Below are 26554 nucleotides of genomic sequence, written 5' to 3'. Positions count from 1 at the left end.
TTTCTATGCTAAACCAACTGAAAAACTCAAACTGAATTAAATATTGAAAAATATTATTTTTGCAACTACATGAAAGGGAAGTTACAGTTTAACATTCTACCTGTAGGGTAGAAGAGGCCATTAAATACACAGCACACACTTAGATTACATTAGGTTGAGTATGAAAAAGTACCTATGTCATTTTGAAAGAAACCATATTAGCATGTGCTATGTGATTTAGAGAAACTACAGAAAAAAAAAAGTAAAACAGTGTGAGAATTTGGAGCCAACCCTCCAGCCAAAGTGCCTTAATCACTATATCATATCACTTGATTTTTGTAACCTAAACCCATGAGCATCAATATATACACCCTCTGCCTGCTATGCCATTTAATGGTAAATTACATATGCTGAGTACTGCATCAGAAAGTTGAAGAGGTATTAGATAAACATGCATTTTATTTTTATAAAAGTTTGGGTACTGCAAAAAGTTAATTTATATGGATTTATATCTCATAAATACGGTTCAAAAAAAAAAAAAAAAAAAAAAAAAAACTTTGACCTACCAATGTGGCATAAATCCCTTGAAATATGGAAATGTATAGAATGATATTATAAAAATAACTGCTGTATTTGAAAGCACTAAGAACCCATAAGAAATTGAACATGATTAAAAACAAAACTATCTTGGGAGAGGCATATCTATAATTGTCTCCTGGTCCTACAAACAGTATTGAGAAAGGCATATCTATAACTGTCCCCCAGCCCTGCACAGAGCAAGAAACAACAGAAATTAAAACACTAGTTGAATGTAAAAGGGAAAACTCTGAATGTCTCATAGATATAACAAAGTGAAAGGAAAATGTGTGATAATTTTTTGCAATAATGATGAAATAAAACTGAAAGCATCTATCTTGTCACTGACAGTAAGTGTAATTTATCCAGTACCTGGATACAGTGTTTCCAGATGTGATCACCTAGAATCAGAGTTATACACTATGAATGAAGGGATAAAAAATTAAAAAATAAAGACTGTTGGGGAATTACAGTGTTGGAATGTAAACCAGTGAATTTTTTTGTGCAAAAATACACCAAGTAATTACATCAGTCATTGACAGGAATATCACTCAAATTGCTGTTATAATGAATTACATTTGAGGAAGCATTACAATAAATTTGCATGAACTTTATATTATCATGTGTGATGTCCGGAATTAAAAAAAAAAGGGGGATTGTTATTTTTTTGTTTTTTGTTTTGTTGAAAGGAAAGAAAGAAAAAAGGGTGAATAAAGGTGAAGGGAAGTGGTTCTATTTTTACTGGAATGAACTTATTGATGGACATCACAAAAATTTATTTTACCTTTTTTTTTTTTTTTTTTACTTATCGAAGAAGACAACACAACACATATAAAAGAAATCGTTTCACAAGACACTTTCTAGCTCGACTGACTCTTAAGACTGAACAAGACTCGACTGACTCTACTCTCTCTCTGGACCACAGCCTCTTCACGTCCCTCTGGACCAGAGATTTCAACTGTGATTCGCACGCCGATTATTTAATTAATCGTACAGCCGCTGGGCACGTGCTTGGCGCGTCATTTAAATGGGGTTAAACGCACACCGCGAGAGGCGTGGGCTAGCGGTGTCTTACAGGTATCGCCACACATGAAATGAAAGACATACTAATCAGCAGGAGATATTTGTAGTTTTCAACTTTCTTCTGAGTAGCAACCCTGCCAACAATCCAACAAAGATGATGTTATGCTTTGCTCAACACAAGAGCATTTTGTGTTTTTTTTTTTTTACATGCAGCCCATGGTTCAGTCTTTTTTCTCCAGAAAATGAACGATGCTAAATCATCAGACAGTAAACTTGCATGGACTACCAGGAATTTATAAATATGTGAAATTAGTAAATATCTTATGTTACAGCGTCTATGATAAAAAGAACTGTATATCGATATGTATGCAAAACAGAAATGAGTAAGCTCCTTTGGAGAAAGCTAAATCATACATTGTAAGCAGTATATTCAATTGAGAAACTAGAACTGTATCTATTACATTTCTAAAATTCTAGTCAAGGGTACTAAAAGAGTTATCTGAATAATTTTCAAATCAGAACATTTTATGTAAGAAAATAAGTCTGTGTGTTGAGGACTTGCCTGTGTAGACAAGGCTGGCTTATTTAATTGGTGAAATGGGAATTCTGTTTAGCAACACGAAAAGTGATAAAACATGTCATATGAATCCAATTTCAATATTCTAAGCTGACAACAATTAAACTCATCGTTGTATATTATATTATAAAGCTATTTTAAAGGAATTAATCAAACTGATTCATTCAAGATTTGTGATTTCAACACTCATGCTCAAAAGGATTACATAAGCAATCAGCAATCACATTTATTAAAAAGATCACATTTCTTACACACAATCCATGGTAAAATGTAATTTTCTTCATTAAATGAAAATTCTGGCCTTTAAACAACAACTCATAATGCTTGAAATACCATGAATTTGAATTTCCTTCCATGGATATTACATTTATAGAAATGTATCTTTAAAATTTATAATGGCAACTGTGTTTCAGTCATCTTTACTACCATATAGCTAGCAATGTATAGCTCTAGTATGACCAAAGATAAAATTTCATGTTGTCCATCCTCAGTAACCACTTTTCTAAAACTAAAAACCCAAAAAATATAGTTGTTTAGCAATGAAACTAAATATATATATATATCAATTCTAAGTAAATTAACTCTGGAAACTAAACTAAAAAGTGAACATTGAAATTCATAAAAGAATTTTTGATCAAACAATGGCATTAAACTCTGATCTCAAATTACATTGTATGATGCGACTCAGTCAGATCACGTTTGCATTTATTAAAGTAAATATGACAGCACAACATGCTCTTCCACGTAACAGGCAAAAAACTTAAGTTTCTCTTTCAAAATATTCAGCACCCTATTCTGCAGTTCCATATAGATGCACATATTTTCCTTAAAAATGTCCCAGACAATTATGGGAAATACATTTCATTTAACACTTGGTGATAACATATAAATGACTTCATACTATCCATCATACACCATTTTCCATGATACACTAGTAATGAAGTAAGTTCAGAAACAAAATTTCTCATGATGTGTGTCTCATCAAATGTGACACCTGGCATAAAGCATTTCTTGCAAATCTCAAAAATATGGAATTACATTGCATTAATATGAATGTCTGGCTCTGTAATGAATTTTGTCAGTTATATGTAATGAATCTAAACAGTATGATTTTATAAAAATAGTAGAGTGGGAACAAAATTATAACTGCATTTGTTATGTACAGTTATAAATTCCAGAATTTACTGTAAAATAATTGCTGCTCCACATCTGGCTAAATTTCATGAATAACTTGTTCAGATTACAAAGCTTTATATATCATTCCTTTAAGCTAAGTTTTTCTGTCAAGTCAATGGTATTTAGAATATAAACAAAGGCAAAATTCAGCAGGATATCATACTCACAATGTATCTGAATTCAAATGTAAGTCTGCCATCACAATTGCACTCAGAGGTACATCAAATCTCTAAAGTTTACATTGTAGTCTAGTTGCTTTGCTCCCCTTATAATTTTCCAGTGGAACTTGATAGTATTTTTTTCCTTCAAATTTCAAGTTGGTTTGACATTCAGAATGTCACATTAAGGAATCCACACTCATTCTACTCACAATAAAACACACTGTTCAGTCTGTCACACACCATGACCCAAATCAGTCTTAAAAAAAATAGAAGAAATCTGTTTAATCAGTCATTGCATTAGAAAACACTTAATGAAACATGAAGAGAAATTTAGTAGAAGGGCTATCATATAAAAAAGTGTTGATTTAGTGTACCTCAGCTATCAAACTTGTGTTTTTTATCAGAGTACAGAGACACTCATTTCTACAAATGCTACAACTTGACTGGTGTGTGTGTGAGGGGGGGGGGGGGGGGGGTAGAATACAGTAGGCTAGAGCTGTTTAGTGTTGTCACTTTTGCCACTCCTTGTGCAATTTATCACTGCATTTTGCAGCTGACCAGGTCAACTTGTCCAGTATAATCTGCTCCATCTCTAAAGCTCTGACTGCATCTGGTCCATGAGCAGATGTTTATCTCATCCTAATAAGCTCTGCAGTTAGTAGAACACCTTGTTTATCACTATCTGAGGTAATAAATGTCTTTTTTGTATTAATTTCTTGTGGTGTATTACTTGAGTGAAAAGAAGGGGAAGGCAGTTGTGCCCTCTCACATTACACACTCATAACAGAAGAGTGCCAACAGAAGACCATAGGCGTAAAAGTGAACAGTTGCTTACAACATTCACTACCATTTTTTAATGGGCCCGTCTACTCCTCAACACTTCTTTCTCTATACAGTGACTAGTTACCTTTCATAATAATTTCCCATAATTACAGCAATGCTTTTATACTGATAAAAACAATGTTTTTTCACTCTGTAATTTCTTTCCTTCTTTTCTTTGTGCTGCAAGCAAAAACACTGGTTTAATGATCTGAAAGGAGTTCTGAACTCAGTAATATTGTGAATGTGGCTTTGTTGTTGTAATGGAAAACATTTATTGCAAAAACTGACTTAGGAGTTAGTTCTCATTTGTAAAATACGTCCTATGGATAAAAATAAAATAAACTAAAAAATTAATTCTAATCTTGCATTAACAAGGACAGCAAACAGACGTACTCTATTCAGTGGTCACAAAATGAGTATTCTAGGGGACTCTGTTACTTACATGTGAAGTGGAAACAACTGAGAACCAATTCATGACATGGAAGAAAGGATGGCTGAGAGGATGGTCTACTTAGTGAAGTAAAGAAGGACACACAACATGGAAAAAGAACATTATTGTGATAACACATATTGGAGGTTTAACATGGTTCTCTTGGGCACAACAGGAATATTGTAAGGCACTAGTGAAGTTCAAGACAATCAGTAAACAAAAAAATAAAGGAATGACATAAAATGGAAAAATTGGATTTGACAACAACAAATAAAAATTCAAGAAGAAACTGATTGCTTTTCAATCTAAAATAAGAGAATCTGCTCCAACCACAATGCTTTGATCAAAAACAAATTACAATGGCAAAGAATATTAGTGTTTAGCATTCTGTCAACAATGATGTCATTAGAGAAGGAGCACAAGTTCAGATTAGGAAAGGATGTGGATGGAAATCAGTTGTGCCCTTTCAAAGAATCGATCCTGGCATTTGCCATAAGTGATTTAGAGGAATCACAGAAAACCTAAATATGGATGCCCAGACAGTGATTTGAACCATCATCCTGCCAAACGCAAGTCCAGCGTGCTAAAAAATGTGCTACCTTGCTCGGTACAAATTACAACTAAAACACAAAAAGTGATACACAAAATTTTAGAAATGACAGATTATTAGCAAATTTCCTGATGAAAGGACAATCAAAATACGTGAGTAGTGGTGTGTGCTGATGATTCATTGTCTTTATAGTTAGTGTCCTCTCTCCTGAAAGCCAAAGCTAACTGCTCTTAAGAAAGTAAATAAGTTTATCCCATAGTAGGACCACAATAATGCAATGTCCATTCACTGTCCTAGAATTGCTTCTGAACTGTGTTCCAATAATGACCTTACTATGTGAAACAAAAATGACAGGGGGTTTCTCTATTATTAAGTATTGTTCTCTTGGGTCTAAGAAAACTGGTTTTAACACAAATATTTTAAAGGCTGATTTCAGCCCATGTTGACTAATTCATTTTCAAAAATGAGACCTTTTCATACTTTCCCTCTCACCCTCTCTGCATGAGTTTTTTTCCCCATTAATCAGTCTTCTGACTAGTTTGATGCATCCCACCATGAACTTCTCTCCAGCACTTTCCTCTTCATCTCAGAGTAGGAATTACACCCTACTCCTCGATTGTTTGCTGGATGTATTCCAATCTTTGTCTTCCCCTACAATTTTTATCCTCTACAGCCCCCTCTAGTACCACGGAAGGTATTCCCTGATGTCTTAAAACATATCTTATCACCTTGTCCCCCCTTCTTGCCAGTGTTTTCCAAATGTTCCTTTTTCTGATGATTCTGCAAAGAATCTTCTAATTCCTTATCTTATCAGTCCACCTTATTTTCAACATTCTTCTGCAGCATCACATCTCCAATGCTTTGATTCTCTATTGTTCCAGTTTCCCCACTGTCCATGATTCACTATGTGCACAAGGCTGTGTGCCAGATGAACATTCTCAGAAATTTCTCCCTCATATTAAGGCATATGTTTGATACCAGTAGACTTCTCTTGGCCACAAACGCCCTCTTTGATTGTCCTAGTCTGCTTTTTTGTTCTCCTTGCTTTGTCTGTCATGGGTTATTTTGTTTCCAACATAGCCAAATTCCTTAACTTCATCTCGGTCATGATCACCATTTTTGATATTAAGCTTTCCATTATTCTCATTTCTGCTGCTTTTCATTTCTTTTTTCTTTTCCTGGTTTACTATCTGTCCATATTCTGTACTCACTGGACTGTACATTCTGTTCAACAGATCCTGTAATTCTCCTTCACTTTCATTGAAGATAGCAATGTCATCAGCGAATCTGTATTGATATCCTTTCACCCTGTATCTGACTTCCAGTCTTGAGCCTTTCTTTTATTTCTGTCATTGCTTCTTCTATGCATAGATTGAACAATAGGGGTGAAATATGGCAACTTTGTCTTATATCCTTTTTAATCTAAGCATTTTGTTTTGGGTCTTCCAATCATATTGTTCGCATATGGTTCTTGTACATACTGCATATTACCTTCAGCTTACTCCTATTTTTCTCAGAATTTTGCATATCTTGATCTATTTTACATTGTTGAGTGCTTTTGCTAGGTTGACAAATCCTATGAGAATATCTAGATTTTTCTTCAGTCTTGCTTATCAAGTGCAATGTCAGAACTGTCTCTCTTGTGACTTTACCTTTCCTTCAGCCAATCTTTTCATCATCTAATAGATCCTCAGTTTTCTTGTCTATTATTCTTGTCAGCAGCTTGTATGCATGAGCTGCTAAGCTTATTGTGTGATTGTTCTCACCCTTATCTGCCCTTGCTATCTTTGGAATTTTGTGGATGCTATTTTTCTGAAAGTGTGATGATACATTACCAGTGTAATGGACTATACACACCAACTTGAATTTTTGCCACTTCTCCCAATGACTTTAGGAATTCTGGCAGAATGTTATCTATCACTTCTGCCTTATTTGATGTCAAGAGAGCAACTTTGAATTCTGACTGTAATACAGGGTCTACCGCACTTTCCACATCACCTCCAATTTCTTCTTCTGTCACATTCTTCCATGTCGACTGCAGTTTCTTTTTCTACCACATCATCAAGCAAGTCCTTCAATGTGTTCTTTCCACCAGTCCACTCTCTGCTCTGTGGAATGTGCGTTCACCATCCTTTCTTTTAACTTCACCAAAGGTTATTTTGACTTTTATATATGCTGAGTGTCTGTCCTCCTGATACACGTTTCCCTTTTGAATTCCTGCAGCCATTTCCCCTTGGCTACCCTAGTTTGCTATTCATTTCATTCCTGAGTGATTTATATTGCTTTATTCCTGTCTTTCCTTGAACATTTTTGTACTTCTTTCTTTTGTAAATCAACTGAAGTGTTTCCTCCCGTGCCCAAGTTTTCTTCACAGTTACCTTCCTTGTACCTATGTTTGTCTGTCCAACATCTGTGATTGCCCTTTTCAGTGATGTCCATTCCTCTTTAAATGAACTGCTTACTCTTGGTATTCCTTATCACAGAATCCACATCCTTAGAAAACATCAAATGTGTCCCATTATTCCTCAGAACTAATTCTTCCAGATGATTCTCTTAAATTTCACTTTACTCTTCATCATTACTAAATTGTGATCTGAGTCTATATCTGGACCTGGGTATGCTTTAAATCCAGTATCTGATTTTAGAATCTGCCTGACCATGATGTAATCAAGCTTGAAGGTTCCCTCCCATATCTCCAAGTCTTTTCCAGGTATGCTTCCTCTTACTGTGATTTTTGAACAGAGTATTTGATGTTACCATCAGAAATTTATTGCAGAACTTGATTAGTCTTTCTCCTCTCTTAATACTACTGCCAAGCCAACATTCTCCCATAATCCTTTCTTCTATTCCTTCCCCTACAACAGCATTCCAGCCTCAAATGACTGTCAGATTTTCATCTCCCTTTACAAACTGAATTACACATTCCATATCCTCAAATGCTTTCTCTGGCTCTTCATCTTCTGCTAGCAACACTGGAATGTATATCTGAACTATTGGTGTTGCTACTGGTTCACTGCTGAATCTTATAAGAACAACCCTGTTATTGAACTCTTTACAGCAACTCACTCTCTGCCCTACTTTCCTATGCATAATATGTCCTACTCCAATTATACCATTTTTTGCTGCTACTGATATTATCCCTTATTAACCCAACTGGAAATCCCTATCTTCTTTCCATTCCACTTCACTGACCCTCACTAGATTCAGATTGAGCCATTGCATTTTCTCTTTTCAGATTTTCTAGCTTTCCTGCTACTTACAAACTTCTGACATTCCATGCTCCAACTTGTAGAGTGTTATCCTGTTGTCAGTTATTCCACCTTTTTCTCATGACCAACTTACTCTTGACAGTTGCCTCCCAGAGATCGAAATGTGAGACTAATCAGGAACCGTTTGCCAATGAAGGGATCATCATGACATTTTTCCAATTACAGGTCGTATGTCTCGTGGGTATACATTATGTGTCTTTAATGCAGTTGTTTCCATTGTCTTTTACATTCTCATGCTGATGCTCACTGATGATTTTTCTGCCTTTAAGTATAGTTTACCATCCCAAGAGCAAGAGGTTGTCCTGAACCTCTGTCCATTACTCTGCCCTCTTTGACAAGGCCAATGGTAGAACAAGGATGACTTCTTATGACAGAAGTCTTTGGCTGCCATTGTGATGAATTTTATTCAGAATTTAAGCAGTGGCTGTGTTTGATCAAGAACCCAGGACATTTTTGATGACTAATCAAAGGCACTACTCCTAGACCACTGGACCAAGGACAAACTTACTAAGGAATAACTGATTACATAAATGTATCAGCACTTTAAAGGAAAAACAGCCTACTTACACCTATCTAAATAGCAAGCAACTCATTGTTACAGCTTACTGTCTGCAGGATGCATGTGGATTACCATTCTCGAGTGTTAATTGCTCAGCTTTCCCTAAGAGACTTTTCCCCATAGGTATGGGCAATATTTAACATAACTATTAAGATAACACTGAGTCACAACAATTGGGCAAATAAAAAGTTCCAAATTGACCTCTATTAAATTTTCAGTAGGGTACAATCCATTAGGAGAAAATAAGTTTTCAGCTTTCACCTCATTCCTGGATAGATATCAGGAAAGTACTCAGTTTTTTGTGCTCTGTGTTTCTTCTTTCTGTTTAAATTTAAGTAATTTTTAACAAATAACTATCATTTGTGTCTTATTACTGTAATAGCCAGCCTCAGAGTTCTATCTCACAACTTGTTATGCACAGATAACTCCATGGGATCAGAGTATTATTTGTATATCTGCAATGTATTTGTTCCTTCAGAATGTTCAGTCACTGCTGTTCTGTGTTGCAGCCATGACTCATTAATAGGTCAGCTTGAACAAGGTTTATTCACAGCTATAAAATATTCATTTCTTAGGTAACAGTTATCAGGGACAGACTGTCAAACATAGAGTCTTTCCACAGTGCAAGCAGTACCACTATCCCAACACAGAAGCCATGACATGTTTACTGCTCCAACTACATTGTGCATTCTTGACTGCAGTATTGTGGTTGTAAATGTGTTATGCAACTGTGATATACCATGGGAAAGTATAATATAAAAAATTAAGTTGGTGACTCTTCGATGTCAATGTGATATTTGTGATCATCAAAATGACTAAGTATCCTGAGGAAACATCTGGAGCAAAGTGATCCAACAACTCACAATTAACATTATACTCACATAACCATGAAATCTGTAGAAAAGGTTATGTTTCTAAAGTATAGTTTGTCACTGAATGCACCATAAATACATTGTTTAGAATCTTAATCATAATGATTTTCTTAACCATATAAAACACTCAGAAAACACAGTTACAATAAAGTGAACTCTTTTGTTGTATTCAGTGCACTTCATGGCACTTATGGGACATATTAAATAATTAACAGATTTCTGGAACCTATTACCTGGTAGGAAATGGAATGTTATAACCTATTATTCATAATTAATAGTTTAGCCCATCCCTACCTCCACATCCCTCATGCTCACACAAAATGGCTGCAAGTTGTTTAATTACTTGGAGTGCTGTTGGTGTGAAAGGTTTAAGAAGTTTACAAAAAAAAAAAAAAAAAAAAAAAAAAAAAAAAAAAAAAAAAACAGTTGTGTGCCCACCAAAAATAGCTTTCAATGGACCAGCATTTGTACATTGCTGCACTGTCATAAAATAAGCATAACAATGAATTATATTTAATATTCATAATAAGAGACACTTGCCACAGAAGTAGAACAGTTTGAAATTTCACTGACAAATCACACGTTTAGCATACAAAATGCATTAGTTCTACAAGGGTTATCTTGCAAAGAATCAATTATTTGACAAAGATTGAATCATAGAGAAGAAATCACATTGCTTAATAAATGTATGTACTGTAACTGTAATGATATGTTACCTGCATAAAGCAATAGTTTGTCTGCTGGGAAAATTAATCAAAAAGTAACAATCTAGTAAATAAAAATGTGTCTGTCATATGATTCAAGATTCTTTACTCCAGAGAATCCTCAAAAATGTGGCAACCAGATCAGTATTTTAGTTCAGGGAAAGTAACTGTATCAAAATGAAGCTGTTCTGAATTTCCAAATAACTCAGTCTGTTGATCTTGGTTTAAAAATTCCATGATTGTGCTAATAGAAAATTTAGAATGAAATAACAACAATGTGACAAGAATAGATAACTACTCACCACATAAGGGAGGCATTGACTGGCAGACAGGCACAGTGAAAAAAGATTGCTAGATATTATTAGCTATCAGAGTAAGTCCTTCATCAGGTGTAGATAAAACACACACACACACACACACACACACACACACACATATATTCACACTTGCGTATCATAACACACATAAACATCTCCACTGTCACCTCCATGCTCTAAGGCCCTCTCCATTATGCTCTCCAACCCTTCCAACCCTCATACAAAGGTTTTCTGCTACTCACCCAACCAACACAATATCCTCCTCTGTTCTTATTTCACCCCTACTTCTAATCAATTGCCCCAAGGCTTACATCCCTGCATGTGAATGTCCAGGGTGGAAGAACAACAATATGAAAAGCATAGCATGCCACTCACCACATAGAGGAGCCAGGTAGGTTCAATCAAAAGACACTGTGCCAGTATGCCCCATTGGGGCCAAGAAACAACTGGACCACCAGTTGCTAAGTATGTTGCGCAGTTGAATGTGCTTGACATCAATGATTGCTCCACAGTCTGTGCTTTCTGGTTTATTTCTACCAACTCCACTTTATTTGAAATGCACAGATTAATGGAATCAAAGGGGCTCATTTTTTTTTTAGGTTAGAGTCAGGTTACAAACAAACAGTATTGAAAGAATAATCTTGTGAGCTGTTATTGCAAAATACTTCTCTGATGATTGTAACAGTCTACAGAGGAGAAATATAGACGTGTTATCGAGCTACCTGTTAGACAAGAAGAAGTGTGTAGATTTCAATGTAAATGAAAAAATGAAAAATTAAGTAGAACTATTATTATTTGGGCATTTCAATCTAATTTCTGTAATCAGTTTTCCAACTTGTGGCCAGCAAAATAGTAAGACACTGATTGACAACTTTTTTACAGGCAGTGCTCAGGCTGAAAGAATTAATGTGTACCTAGCTACTAATGGACTATCTGATCATGGTGCACAATTAATGGACAGAAACAGTACGGTATCTTACAACTCTGAGACAAGTTCACACAAGGCAGTGAGGCTTATTTAATGAAACAGGATACAATGTAAGCTGAAAGGGATGGTAAGCTGAATGGGACAGTAAGCTAAAAGGAATGGTATGGGATGGGGTGGATGTGGGAAGAGATGCTACTGTCAAATTCAGAATTTTATAGTAATTTTTTGTCAATATTTGAAAGTTGCTTTCCTAAAATATTATCCAGAAGATCCATTAAAAAAAGTAAGCCATGGATAACTAAGGGAATTATGTAATGGCCAGAGTAAGTCAAGATCCAATATTACTTGCATGCTACAAAAAATGCTGTATTACTTTGAAGAAAGACATTAAAATGTCCAGAAGTAGGCATTCCCTGACAGAAATAAATAATGCAGATACTAAGATTAAAACTAGTGCACAAGATTCCTCAACAATTAAACTAAATGACAATGTTGGGACTGATAATAGTTCACAGGTTGCAAATACTTTAAACAATAACTTTCTAAACATAGCAGGAAATATGATTCAGTTAAAGAAGCAAGGGAATATATCAAAAATATAATTCCACAAAACCTTAAGCAACTAGAAGTAGCATCAACATCTTTCACTGAAATTAATACAATTATAAAAATTTTGAAAAAAAAGTTCATATGGAGTTGATGCAATTTCAGACAGAATTCTGAAAAGTTGTTCCAACTTCATCCTATCACTTGTAAATGTGAGTGACCTTCAACTTATCATTCAACAAGCAAAATTTATACGTTTTGCAGATAATACTAGTGTTATTGCAACTCCAATTAGAGAGGTAGCAACAGAAGAGGTGGTAAATGATGTTATCCAAAGAATTATTAAGTGGTTCTCTGAAAATGGACTCCCCTTAAATTTTGAAAAAAACACACTACATTCAGTTCTGTACAACAAATAGAGTCATGCCAAAAATTGATGTAGCACATGAGCAAGAGTCAGTAAATAGGGTAGAATGCTCAAGATTTTTTGGTGAACAAACTGATGAAAGCTTCTGGAACAAGCATATTACTGAGCTTCTCGATTAAGTTCAGTTACTTTTGGAAACAAACAATTCAACCTCCTCATATACATAGCATATTTCCACAAAGTAATGTCTTACTGAAGAATTTTCCATGGTGGCTCATCAGTTAGGAAGAAAGTATTGATTGCACAACAGTGAGCAGTAGGAATAACATATGATGTTAACCCATAGATGTCATGTAGGTACCTCTTCAAAGAGCAAGACATTTTAACAGTGCTATCACAGTAGATATGTTTACTAATGAACAAGTCATAAATAATCCATCACAATTTGAGAAGTACATTGATGTCCATACCCACAACACTAGAGGGAAAATGACCTTTATTATCTACTTTCAAAGCTGTTAGTGGTTCAGAAACAAGTTCAATATGCTGCAACAAAAATTTTTGATCTACTCAATAACATAAAAATGTCTGACAGACAGCAAAGCATGTTTTAAATCTAACTTTAAATCATTTTTCCCACACAAATCCTTCTATTTGCATGACAAACTTCTACTTAAAAACTGCCAGAAAAAACATTCAAATGATCTATGGAACATGTAACTAACTGACAGATGGGAACTCACCCTGCAACATATCCTTCATTCCCATAAGTCCCGTCTTCAAACTTTGCTAGTCTCAGTTCTACAACTGACTAACCATTCACTATTCACACTCCATCCCTAAATATGCCTTGATTCCTAGCAGTACACCTGCACAGTTATCTCCCCTTTTCTACTTCTCCCTTCTCCATTTTGGCTCCAAATCACAGCCTGCAAATACTGCATCTAGCCACCCACTACTCTGCTCCACAGCCTCCTTGCAAGCTCCCACAGGCAGCAATATCATCTTCCCACATCCTTACCCTGCTATCCCCAGATGGGGTCCTCATCTCATACCTCTTCATTTCCCCTCTCCCATCTCAACCAAGTTCACAGTAAGTCAGGTCTTAAGTGTCCCAAAACAACATTGATCATTTGTATGTGAATTGTATGTGAATGTGTGTGTGTTTTGTTTTGTGTTTGTATGATAAAGGACTTAGGCCAATAGCTATTAATCTCTACCAGAAACAGAGAAATAAATTTATGAGTAATAAGATGATTAATGTCACACTTAAAGTTAGTATAAACCAATGTGGAGCTCCAAATTTGTAAATCTTACTTTTACATTGTTACTGTAACTGTTTCCATATACCATTAGAAACATGTGAAATACATATGCATGATGATGTTAGGTCAATATCCTTCATGCATAAAGAGTGTTTCATAAACAGTATTTATTTTCATTATTAATTATATTGTGGTCTAAGACAGCTGCAATGTAGATTCTTCAGAGTAATTGTATATTTAACTTCTAAATTAATAGTCAATCTATAAATGGACATACCTATGAAAATATTGTGACAATACCAACTGTAAGGACTACAATAAAATTAAATCATTCACAAAAATGGGGTGAGAAATTGCCCCTAAAGGTGGATGAAACAACACATCCTGGTCAATGGCATAGAATAGAGAAGGCAATGGGAAACATTCCCTTGTGTTAAGGATATCCCAAGTAGAATGCAGCCATAAAAGTTGGCATTAATTAGGATTTAACTACTGATCATGGATCTTGGAAGCCAAGGTCTGGCAGAGGAGATAAGAGGAAACTTAGGTCATCATCAAGCAATATCTCTCTAAAATGGAGATGAAAATGGGAACATGGAATGTATGAATGCTACTGAAAGTGTGAAAACTGGACGACGTGAAAGATGCAATGAGGAAGAAGAGACAGATACATTATGTCTATGTGAAACAACGTGGGAGAGAAACGGAGATTTCTACTGTGATGAGTTAAAAGTAATTTATAGTGGTGATAAGAAAAGAGGAAAGTATGGAGTGACAGTTGTAATATGAGGAAAATTATTAAATAATGTTTGTGGTACTTACCATGTCATCGACTGTTCGATGCTGATACAAAAAGAAATAGTGCACCTGTGTACTTGTTAATATTTTCCAACATCGGATCATGACTTGGAAGATGCAGAGACTATGTATGAAGATACTGAAGAACTGACAAAAGGAAAAGATAATGTTGCAATAATGGGTGATTTTAATGTCATATTAGGATCCCATGCAGGCAATACAACAGCAGGAAATTTTGGCTTGGGGAAGCAAATGAAATAGGTGAAAATTTGGTAGATTTCTGTAATCAAAATGATATGATTATTACAAACACACTATTTGAAGTCCCTCTTAGAAGGTGTACATGGGAGGTACCAAACAAAAGGCAATTGCAGTTAGATTATATTAAGGAAGCAAAGGTAGAGAAACCAGATAAAATCATGACACAGTTATCTAGGTCCAGACATAGATAGTGACCTCACACCAGTGCTAGCCAAGAGCAACATTAGATATAAAAGAACCTAGAGATCTGTCAAAAATAAATTGAGAATAGAAGGATTGAAAGAAGAAGCAATAATCATAGTTTTGGAGGGGAAAAAAAACAATAAAATAGCTAATGAGTGATGAGCCATACAGTGGAAGAATAAGAAGATGAGGAAAACAGAAGCAACAAATGAGGATTTAGAAACAAAGAAACTGGAGCTCAGAAAACTTTGGATGACAGAAGAAATACTAAATCTAATTTGGGAATAGAAAAAGCTTGGAAAGAAAAACAATTTAGATGACTACAAAAGAATCAGAAATTACATCAAAACCAAATGGAAAGAAGAAACTGAGAAATGAACAAAAAGCATTGCTGAAGAGATAGAAAAAGGGAAAAGATGACAAATTTTATAAGAAAATCGGAGCCCTTCAGTACAAACATACAAGTAAATCAGTGGGCCTAACAGTTAAAAACAAAGAGAGAATATTACTGATAGACAATGACGAGTATGTGTTCATTAGAAAGAGTGCATAGAAGAGATGTTTTATGATAAGGACTTCAAGAATGAAAGTAATCTAATTGAAGGCATTAATGAGTGTAAAAAAGATGTGGAAGATCCTACTATCATGAAACATAAATTTGAACATGCACTCTGGAGTCTCAAAGAAGGAAAAGCAACTAGTGTTGATGACATTCCTGCAGATTTGCTGAAAAATTTCAGTAACAACATGAAAAAAACCAATTATTCAGAACAGTAATTGAAAGCTATGAAAGAGGAATCATGCCAGAAGACCTGTCCTTTTTTTCCCCCCAAGGGAAGTCTTTCCGCTCCCGGGATTGGAATGACTCCTTGACTCCTTACCCTCTCCCTTAAAACCCACTTCCTTTCGTCTTTCCCTCTCCTTCCTGAAGAAGCAACCATCGGTTGCGAAAGCTAGTAATTCTGTGTGTGTGTTTATGTGTTTTGTTCATTGTGCCTGTCTGCCGGCACTTTCCCGCTTGGTAAGTCTTGGAATCTTTGTTTTTAATATATATATATATATATATATATATATATATATATATATATATATATATATATAAAATAGAAAGAAACTTCCACATGGGAAAAATATATTAAAAACAAAGATTCCAAGACTTACCAAGCGGGAAAGCGCCGGCAGACAGGCACATGAACAAAACACACAAACACACACACAGAATTACTAGCTTTCGCAACCGATGGTTGCTTCTTCAGGAAGGAGAGGGAAAGACGAAAGGATGTGGGTTTTAAGGGAGAGGGTAAGGAGTCATTCCAATCCCGGGAGCGGAAAGACTTCCCTTAGGGGAAAAAAAGGACAGGTGTACACTCACACACACACACACACACACACACACACACACACACACACACACACACACACATCCATCCGCACATACACAGACACAAGCAGGTGCGGATGGATGTGTGTGTGTGTGTGTGTGTGTGTGTGTGTGTGTGTGTGTGTGTGTGTGTGTGCGCGCGCACGAGTGTACACCTGTCCTTTTTTCCCCCTAAGGGAAGTCTTTCCGCTCCCGGGATTGGAATGACTCCTTACCCTCTCCCTTAAAACCCACATCCTTTCGTCTTTCCCTCTCCTTCCTGAAGAAGCAACCATCGGTTGTGAAAGCTAGTAATTCTGTGTGTGTGTTTGTGTGTTTTGTTCATGTGCCTATCTGCCGGCGCTTTCCCGCTTGGTAAGTCTTGGAATCTTTGTTTTTAATATATATGAGGACAACAGATGCTTAATGGAAGTGGAGACAAGGGTAGCACTGGCAAACCAGTCATTATTATTAAGAAAAATATTTTAACCAGCAAACATACAAACACAGATGTCAGAAGACCCCTTGCAAAATCATCTGTATGAAGTATACTGCTGCACGGAGGTGGAAGTCGGACTCTGGGTAAATTGGAAAGGAATTAACATGAAGCTGCTGAATGTTAATGTGGGGGAAAATGACAAGAATGAGCTGGATAGAAAGAAAAGCCAACATGGAACCTGGAAATCTTAATGGAAGTAAATGAAGAGAGAAGATTATATTAAAGGAAACAGAAAAGAGATAAATAAAATTTATTGGACATATCATTAGGAAGAATACCTTTATCATTATCGAGTGAGGTGGCAACAATTGTACATGCATCTGGGAGGAAGATTGTTCAAACCCGCATCCGGTCATCCTGACTTAGGTTTTCTGTGATTTCCCTAAATCATTCAAGCATATGCTGTGATGGGCCCCTTGAAAGGGCATGGCTGACTTCTTTCCCTATCCTTCCTAATTCAAAGAGACCAATGATCTTACTATTTGGTACCCTCTCCCACATCAACCAACCAAACTTTATCATTAATATTCTTTAAGGGTAAGTGCTAGAAAAGAAAGGAAGAGGACAGCCTTGGATGAATTATAATGCACCAAGAAGAGATAGGATGTAACAGCACATAGAAATGAAATGGCCAGTCATTGACAGCGAGAGTGGTTGCACCAGCAAGGTATTAACCTTTAGAATACGTGTGTCACAAAAAGTTAAAGGTAGAACTTTACAAATTTACAACACTGAATGTAGACAGAATATAACTCAAAGGACCAAGAAAAGCAATAATTATTATGAACAAGCCACAGTACAGAATCAAGTGAATAAATCTGAAATATTATCATTTTCTTTTGTGAGATGCCAGGACAAGAGCATTTGCAGGATCTGAGCTGGAAAAAGAGGGAGGAGGGTGAGGGTGGGGGTCTCACATTAATTTCATGGTGAATTACACCGGTCCACAAATTTCCACTTTTTATTCTTCTTCTTCTTCTTCTCTCTCTCTCTCTCTCTCTCTCTTTTTTTTCTTTCCAGTGCAAAAGCATTGTGACAAGGACCCCTCTGCCACAAGTGAATGAAGTGGGCACTTCTGGAACAATTTGGCAACACTCGTTTACACCATGACTCATGTTTGAACTATCCAGTCACATGAGCACTGTCAAATATAGAAACCAGATGCTATTTCAGTTGTAATTTGTCACAGATGCATACTCTTGTGCTGGATTAGTTCACTTGTTACTTGAATGAGTGACATGATGATTGACAGAGAGTGTATGTGAGGTGAAGTGTTTCAAACTGAAGAATTGTGTTACTGTGCACCAGTGTGCTTTCATAAAAAATGCCCTACATCATCAGTAACAAATCTGATAACTTTTGTTATGCTTGTGCAGATGTTATTTGTGGTTTATGAAGGTGACAATTGACTAAAGCAGTGAAAGAAGCATATTCCTTGTATTTTCCGTGTTGTGTTGGAGGCCAAGATAAATTATGAGCTTCACAAGTGTGTTTCACTTTATCTTCTTGTACACTGAATGCTTCGATTGATGGAAAAAAGTTTCCACTGAGTTTGATATGGCTGCATTGGATTTGTTACTTCTGTATGGTAGCTCCCTTGAGGAAGGGAGACAATACCAAGAGGAAGATGAATATTCAGTACCCTGCATGCCACCTTTCATTCGCCCTGTGGCTCATGATAAAGGATTGCCATTTCCTGTTCCCTCATGTGTACTGCAAGCGGTGATAGCAATGATGCTGAGCTGACACATATAGCCAAAAAAAATGCAATCATTTCTACATTTACAACAACATCACAATCTGGAGAACCACACAAAATCCCACAGTGTGAACTCAGTTATCTGATTAGGGATTTAGATCTTCCAAAGTGTAAAGCTGAACTCTTGCCTCATGACCGCAGCAGTGGAATCTCCTATGACAGAGTGTGTCTGTGTTTTGACAGCATCAGAAAAAGCTTGAGTAATACTTTAATGCTGAAGGTGACATTAACTCTCCCCTCGTCTGCTGTGACACTGACGTTTTGCTGGGAGACCTAAACATTACACACAAAGCAGACAAGTGGAGAGACTTTATAGATGGCTCTCAAACAACACTGAAGGAAGCAAGCACTGTTGCACAACAGCAATGAAAGACCATTCTTCCTTGTTGCATGTGCTGCCTCAGCTAAAAACGTTATACTACATTGAACTCCGTTGAAAACTTTGTTAATTAAAATAAGCATGAATGGCTTGTATGTGGATATTTCAAATTTATTGTGATGCTGTTGGCTTTGCAAAGGGGTTACAGTAAGTATTGTTGCTACTTGTATGACTAGGACAGTTGCACAAGAGAAAGAAATCACACAAAGGGGGAATGGCTTCCACAAACAGATCTGGTGCCAGGTCAAAAAATATTGCTGAAGAACCTCTAGTGAGTCAAACAAAATTGACCTCTCCACCTCCTCCGATTGCATGTTAAGTTTGGAAACATCACAGCATTTGTTAAGACTGTGCATATGAATGAAGCCACATTTCGTTATTTTTGTAAGAAGTTTCCACTATTGAATACAGAGAAGATCACGGAGGGGACATCCACTGGCTCACAGATATGCCAACAATTGGGCAACACACAGTTTGCGTTCATCCTAAGTCCTGATTAGCCGCATGAGTGTCATTTTTTCTATGATGTGACAACTTTATTCTTGGGAAACAGGAGAGCCCAAAATTAAAACGACCTTGTGGATGAACTCATTCACACTTACAAGATTGTTAGCTGCTACAAGATCATTAGCTGAACATAGTCCTGAATATGCAGTTCCTTACCCCCACCTCAATGTGTTCCCACAGAACTGTGGTGCATTCAGTGATGAGCACCAGGAAATTTCTCTCATCAAGCAGCAGTACACAGGGTAGTGGACTACTGCTGTATTTGTTGATTTCTGATGAATGCTACAGAGAGATGCTCAATGGTGCGAATAAACCAGGTAAGTTCAATTAATGTACATATCCTACTGATTACACTAGCACAATACATAAAACATAAAGTCCCAACTTACTTGTACCATCGAGCAAGGAGATAATTTTAATCATGATATTCATGTTCAGTGGATGAAAATCTTTAAAAACCATTTACTTTGGTTTCTACAAAAAAATCCACTGTGGACCAGTGTTATGAAATATTTGAGATTTCATGACAAATGACTTTGGATATTCCAGGTGGTATTCTATACCAGCTATTTGTTTTGGCTTTATTTAAAACTGATACCTGATACTGGATATCTGTTGGTGCAGGATGCAAGGGAGCCTGGTTTACAATGAATTCTTTTTCTGGGGGCAGGGGGCAGCAGTTGCACTTTGCTGGAAATACGCGTGGAACAGAAATATGGTATATGATTTCTAGCCCCTATTCTGAAAAGTAGCTCTTTCGAAACCAAATTTGATACTCCAGTAAAAGATTAAGAGGAATAATTACTGGCTAAGTTAATTAGGCAAAGTAATTACAGGCATTATAGAAAAGAAACAAACTCACATTGCAATATAACAAATAGAACTTACATCAGTTAATATGTGCAGTGCTATCATTCACTGATACTAGGGTGAGAACTTAAGAAAACACTGGATGTACAAAAGTGAAGGTGTTGGGTACCAGTATGTTGCAATGAAAACATGAGCCAGTAATGAGGTTATATAAAAGCTTGGCCCAAAGCAACAGCAAGAACAATATGTTTTCCTGAATGGGGTGACTTCAATAACAACAAGTGTAACTTCAGGGGCGCCCCAGGGCAGCATAATAGGTCCGCTGCTTTTAACACTTGGTATTGACAGTGGCACTAGACTGTTTGCCAATGATGCTATAATCTACAGGAAAGTAGTATCACACGAAAGTTGTGAACAAATCAGTGAGGATTTGCAGAAAATAAATGCTTGGTGTAATGACTGGCAGTTATCTTTCAATATTATTAAGTGTAACCTACTGCATCTAACAAGGCAAAAATCCCCATTAATGTACGAGTACAAGATAAATGCCCAGTCTTTGGAAGCAGTAACATCCATCAAGTATATGGGTGTGACTATTTGAAATGATCTCAAATGTACTGATCAAATTACACAAGTAACAGGAAAGGTGAAGTCTAGATTGAAGTTTATTGGTAGAATCCCAAAGCGATGCAGTCCTTCAACAAAGGAAATTGCTTACAATATGTTAGTTCGTCCAGTCTTAGAGTATTGTTTGTCTGCATGGGATCCTGACCAGTTGTGTCTGATTCAAGAGATTGAGAAGGTCCAAAGAATAGTGACGAGATTCACAACTGGTACATTTAGCCATCGTGAGAGTGTTACAAATCTAATTGAAAGTTTGAAGTGGGACACACTTGCAGATAGATGACGCGCTATACAGTGGAGACTGCTCACTAAATTCTGAAATCTGATCTTCGCTGAGGCTGTAGAGCACATATTATTACCACCAACCTTCAAATCGTGCAATGATCACCATTCAAAGATAAGGGAAATTAGAGCTCATACTGAGGCATTCAGACAGTCGTTTTTCCCTTGCGCGATCTGCGAGTGGAACAGAGGGGGTGAAATACGACTTTCGCACAAATTGTGCCCTCCATCACACACCGCTTGGTGGCTAGTGGAGTATTTATGTAGATGTATGTAGATGTATTCATTTTAAGATAAAAAAAAAAAAAAAAAAATGAGGATTTGTATCAAATGAGGAAACCTACCTACGAATCTCAAGTTTTTCAAGGGAATAATAACCAATAGTTCACCATGCACACTTAGTTCTGTCTAAAATTTTACATATCTGAAAAATAATGCACAGCAGAAAGTCTAAGTTCAAAAAAAGATGAAAAGGTACTGAGAAGAGATTAAACTGTAAGGTGGAAATATTTTAATTTTTACATACTGTTACCTGACCAGTTGTGTCTGATTCAAGAGATTGAGAAGGTCCAAAGAAGAGTGACAAGATTCACAACTGGTACATTTAGCCATCGTGAGAGTGTTACAAATCTAATTGAAAGTTTGAAGTGGGACACACTTGCAGATAGATGACGCGCTATACAGTGGAGACTGCTCACTAAATTCTGAAATCTGATCTTCGCTGAGGCTGTAGAGCACATATTATTACCACCAACCTTCAAATCGTGCATTGATCACCATTCAAAGATAAGGGAAATTAGAGCTCATACTGAGGCATTCAGACAGTTGTTTTTCCCATGCGTGATCTGCGAGTGGAACAGAGGGGGTGAAATATGACTTTTGCACAAATAGTGCCCTCCATCACCCACCGCTTGGTGGCTAGTGGAGTATTTATGTAGATGTATGTAGGATGTAGATGTATTCATTTTTAGATACAAAAAAAAAAAAAAAAAAAAAAAAAAAAAAAAAAAAAAAAATGAGGATTTGTATCAAATGAGGAAACCTACCTACCAATCTCAAGTTTTTCAAGGGAATAATAACCAATAGTTCACCATGCACACTTAGTTCTGTCTAAAATTTTACATATCTGAAAAATAATGCACAGCAGAAAGTCTAAGTTCAAAAAAAGATGAAAAGGTACTGAGAAGAGATGAAACTGTAAGGTGGAAATATTTTAATTTTTACATACTGTTAATGATTTCACAGTAGGTTCAAAAGATCCCTATGACAAATCAAAAAACAGAACATAGAACAACTGCTGGCACATAGCTAGAAAATATAATGAAGTAATGACCCTATGCTGCTAAGCTAATGAGAAAGAAGAACCTCAATTTTTTACATGTAAATAGCTTTCTATCTGAATAAGAAACAAATATAAAAAATGCTGATATTTGCAATGAAAGAGCACGAAAATTGTGGGATATAAAACAAGTGATACATAATCAAAAAGACAAGTCGATAGTTAATTTAAAAAGGAAACTGTAAAAACTTGAGTTGGTTAAAAGAAATCATAACAAGATCACTACGAAATTTTCTATTTGTACTAAGAATATGACAAAAACAAATGAACTTGGTAAATCTCTGTGGACTGAAATATCCTGGACCAAAGCACAAGTTTTAAACTGGATACCTCATACTACTGAATTGAAGTGAGGAGAGATCCCCAAGTGGATTAGGAAGTTCCTTCAACATGAGCACAGAGGCTGGAGGTGAACCGGAAATACCATATACAGGCCAGACTACTTGAAGAATACCACAGTACTTCAGTTCATAACACACTTTCAGCTTTACACATATAAAAAATGCATCACAACTGGGCAAGGTGGCACAGTGGAGGGACAGTGACTTGATACATGGGAGGAGTATATTTTAAATCCTTTGTGACAACTCTTCTTTATGTTCCCTACATTTTTCCTTAAATCAGCTGAGGTGAATATTGGAATGGCTTCTCTAACAGCTTGATGGTCAATTCCTTTTCCACTCAACCAAGTTAGGCTTTTTTTTCATTTACACCCACTGTAATCTCTGTTTCTCCTCTTATTCTCACCAACAAATGATATAATAAATGTTATTACATTTCTTGCCATTTGGAAAAACATTAAGAGAAATAGAAGATACCTGGGGGCCACAGAACAACAATATAGTTAAGTATCTAATGAATAGATTCAGTGGACAAACAGGATCAGGTATGGATATGTGAGTGGGTTATGTGCACAGATATTGAGAAAAGTGTTAGTCTTCTGAAGTCAGTATGTTACTATTTTGCAATAGAGAATTCTGCATAATGGGTGAATATTGGGGCTCAGTTTCATAGCATAGCATCCATAATTATTGTGTTAGGAAGTAAGTCCTTTTGGTCATCCATTATAGAAGAGGTATCTTTAACAAATACTGTACAACAACAAGCAGCAACACCAAAAATTTAAAGAAACACAACTGTTTCAAAAGACATTGACACCTTCGTCTCATCTTCTCATACTGCTTCAGTTTCTGTGTCTGGAAACAACTGATATTACAATTGGAAAACCTGAATGGTAAAACATCAAGCAGAGTTACATCAGAATTCAATTTATAGATAACTTTTTATACAAAATGGACTATATATATTTCAGTGTGGTACTCTGACTTCACAAACTGGGCCTGGTTGTGGTGGAACGTGTACTAAAAAACATAGGTATGTGACAAACATAAAAACTGCTGTTAAAAATAATTGATAATGAGAAAGATAAATTATGAACTAAATTCAGTTTTTGGCATCCACTAATTTTCTTTAATGAACCATGTATTACTAGTAACAGGAGTTACTTCTTTTTGGAAATCTTTCTTTATTAAGTTGTAACTCCTCATTATTTTGAGATAATTAATTCCCATGAGACAGATGTGAACAGAAATACAAAAATATGAGTATAGAGACTGAGAGAAATCTTTTTCTTTAAGCTATATGTAAAACTGTTTTATTTTAAAATATGAACTCGAGGCTTTCTTCCATATAACATTATTTTAAGCACCAGTATCTCAAGAAAAGAATGTTTTATTGGTAGCAAAGCAGTGTCTTGACACTGTCAGTGAATTTAAGGTGATTATAATATGACACTGCAAGGTCCTGGTTGGGATACAAATAATGAAAGGAGTAAACGTAATTACACAACATATAGTCAAGGCACTAAGCAGTTGCAGGGAGCTGTGTGGGATTAGCCAAGCAGTCTAAGGCGCTACCATCATGGACTGTGCGGCTGGTCCTGGCGGAGATTCGAGACCTCCCTCAGGTATGGATGTGAGTGTTTGTCCTTAGGATAATTTAGGTTAAGTAGTGTGTAAGCTTAGGGACTGATGACCTTAGCAGTTAAGTCCCATAAGATTCCACACACATTTGAACATTTGAGTTGCAGGGACACAAACAGTAACGAAGATGTTGCTGAGCCTATGTTACTTAGGTTCAAATAATGACTGTGCCTGAAAGTTCAGCATCATTGTCAATCTTGTTTACATACCTTTTGATCACTCAATGCCTTAAGTGCACACTATTTACATTACTCAAAATGATTATAGAGATAATAAGAAATTTTGTGTCATAAACACTATAACATAATAAATTAATTGAAGATCCACATTGTTAGGCTGCATCATATTCCCTGCAGACCCACATATAAACTAATTGTTGTAATTTATTTTACTTACCACAGTTCTCGGGTGCTGTCATTGCCTGCAGCATCCTAAATGAACGAGAAGGAATACAACCTCCAGTATATTTCTTAGGCTCCTGAACTTGTTGCTCAGATGGTGGAATATATGGCTGAGGAGATTCTGCAGAAGCACACAGATGAAATGTATAGTATATCTGGTATTTATAAAAGATAATCATTTTATTTTATTTTAAGGCAAATTAAGATTAAAGAAATTAATTTCTTAATCTGTGGCAAAACCAGCACTGATGATTAAACAGTGGCGCGTAATTACATCCATCCTAAACAATGTACAACACACCTGTTGCCACAGACCAACACCTACCACTGATCTTATTTCAGGACTCTGCTTGATGATATAATACCTGCTTGACTACAGCCTATCAGAAAGAATTGGCTATATCCCTCTACAGACACCCAACATCCAGCAGAGCTACAGCTGCCACGAAAAAAAGAAGCTCTACCTATGTTATAGTAAGCTGCTGAAAATATTCTATAACAGGTAACTTACTACATTTTAAAGTATATACTTCAGTACTTTTGAAATCATGAACAGCTGTGTTGATAAAACACCAAATGGCATTTTGAAATGAAACATTTATTTGAAAAACCACAAAAGCGTGGCAATACCCCAATACTGTCTGTGTAAAACAAAAACACACTTACATCACAGAAAATATATATATAAATAAATAAAATAGAAAGAAACTTCCACATGGGAAAATATATTAAAAACAAAGATTCCAAGACTTACCAAGCGGGAAAGCGCCGGTAGACAGGCACAATAAAATAACACACAAAAACACACACACAAAATTTCGAGCTTTTGCAACCGGCGGCTGCTTCATCAGGAATGAGGGAAGGAAAAGGAAACATGAAAGGATGTGGGTTTTAAGGGAGAGGGTAAGGAGTCATTCCAATCCCGGGATTGGAATATATATATATGCGAGTGTATACCTGTCCCTTTTTCCCTCTAAGGTAAGTCTTTCCACGCCCGGGGTTGGAATGACTCCTTACCCTCTCCCTTAAAACCCACATCCTTTCGTCTTTCCCTCTCCTTTCCTCTTTCCTGATGAAGCAACCTTTGGTTGCGAAAGCTTGAATTTTGTGTGTGGGTTTGTGTTTGTTAGTGTCTCTATCAACATACCAATGCTTTTGTTACATCATCTTTGTTTTTTAAATAAAATAGGAACTAATGACTCATCAACAGTTGCAAAGAGCAACACACTGCTGCAATTTACTTTTCCAC

General features: G+C 36.2%; 1 protein-coding gene across 10 annotated transcripts in view; it reads right to left on the bottom strand.

Moving 5' to 3' along the window:
* Positions 1–26554, bottom strand: part of LOC126362232 (protein piccolo-like) — a 731361-nt gene that overhangs the window by 9450 nt on the left and 695357 nt on the right. For all 10 annotated transcript variants that reach the window (XM_050007864.1, XM_050007862.1, XM_050007865.1 and 7 more), the window contains one exon: positions 25301–25426. In XM_050007864.1, coding sequence (XP_049863821.1) covers positions 25301–25426 — 126 coding nt within the window. The remainder of the gene's footprint in view (positions 1–25300; positions 25427–26554) is intronic.

The sequence above is a fragment of the Schistocerca gregaria genome, chromosome 1 (genome assembly GCF_023897955.1).
Source record: "Schistocerca gregaria isolate iqSchGreg1 chromosome 1, iqSchGreg1.2, whole genome shotgun sequence".
NCBI classification, from domain to species: domain Eukaryota; kingdom Metazoa; phylum Arthropoda; class Insecta; order Orthoptera; family Acrididae; genus Schistocerca; species Schistocerca gregaria.
The sequence above is the reverse complement of the archived record's forward strand: the minus strand, read 5'-3'. Positions and strand labels throughout refer to the sequence as shown.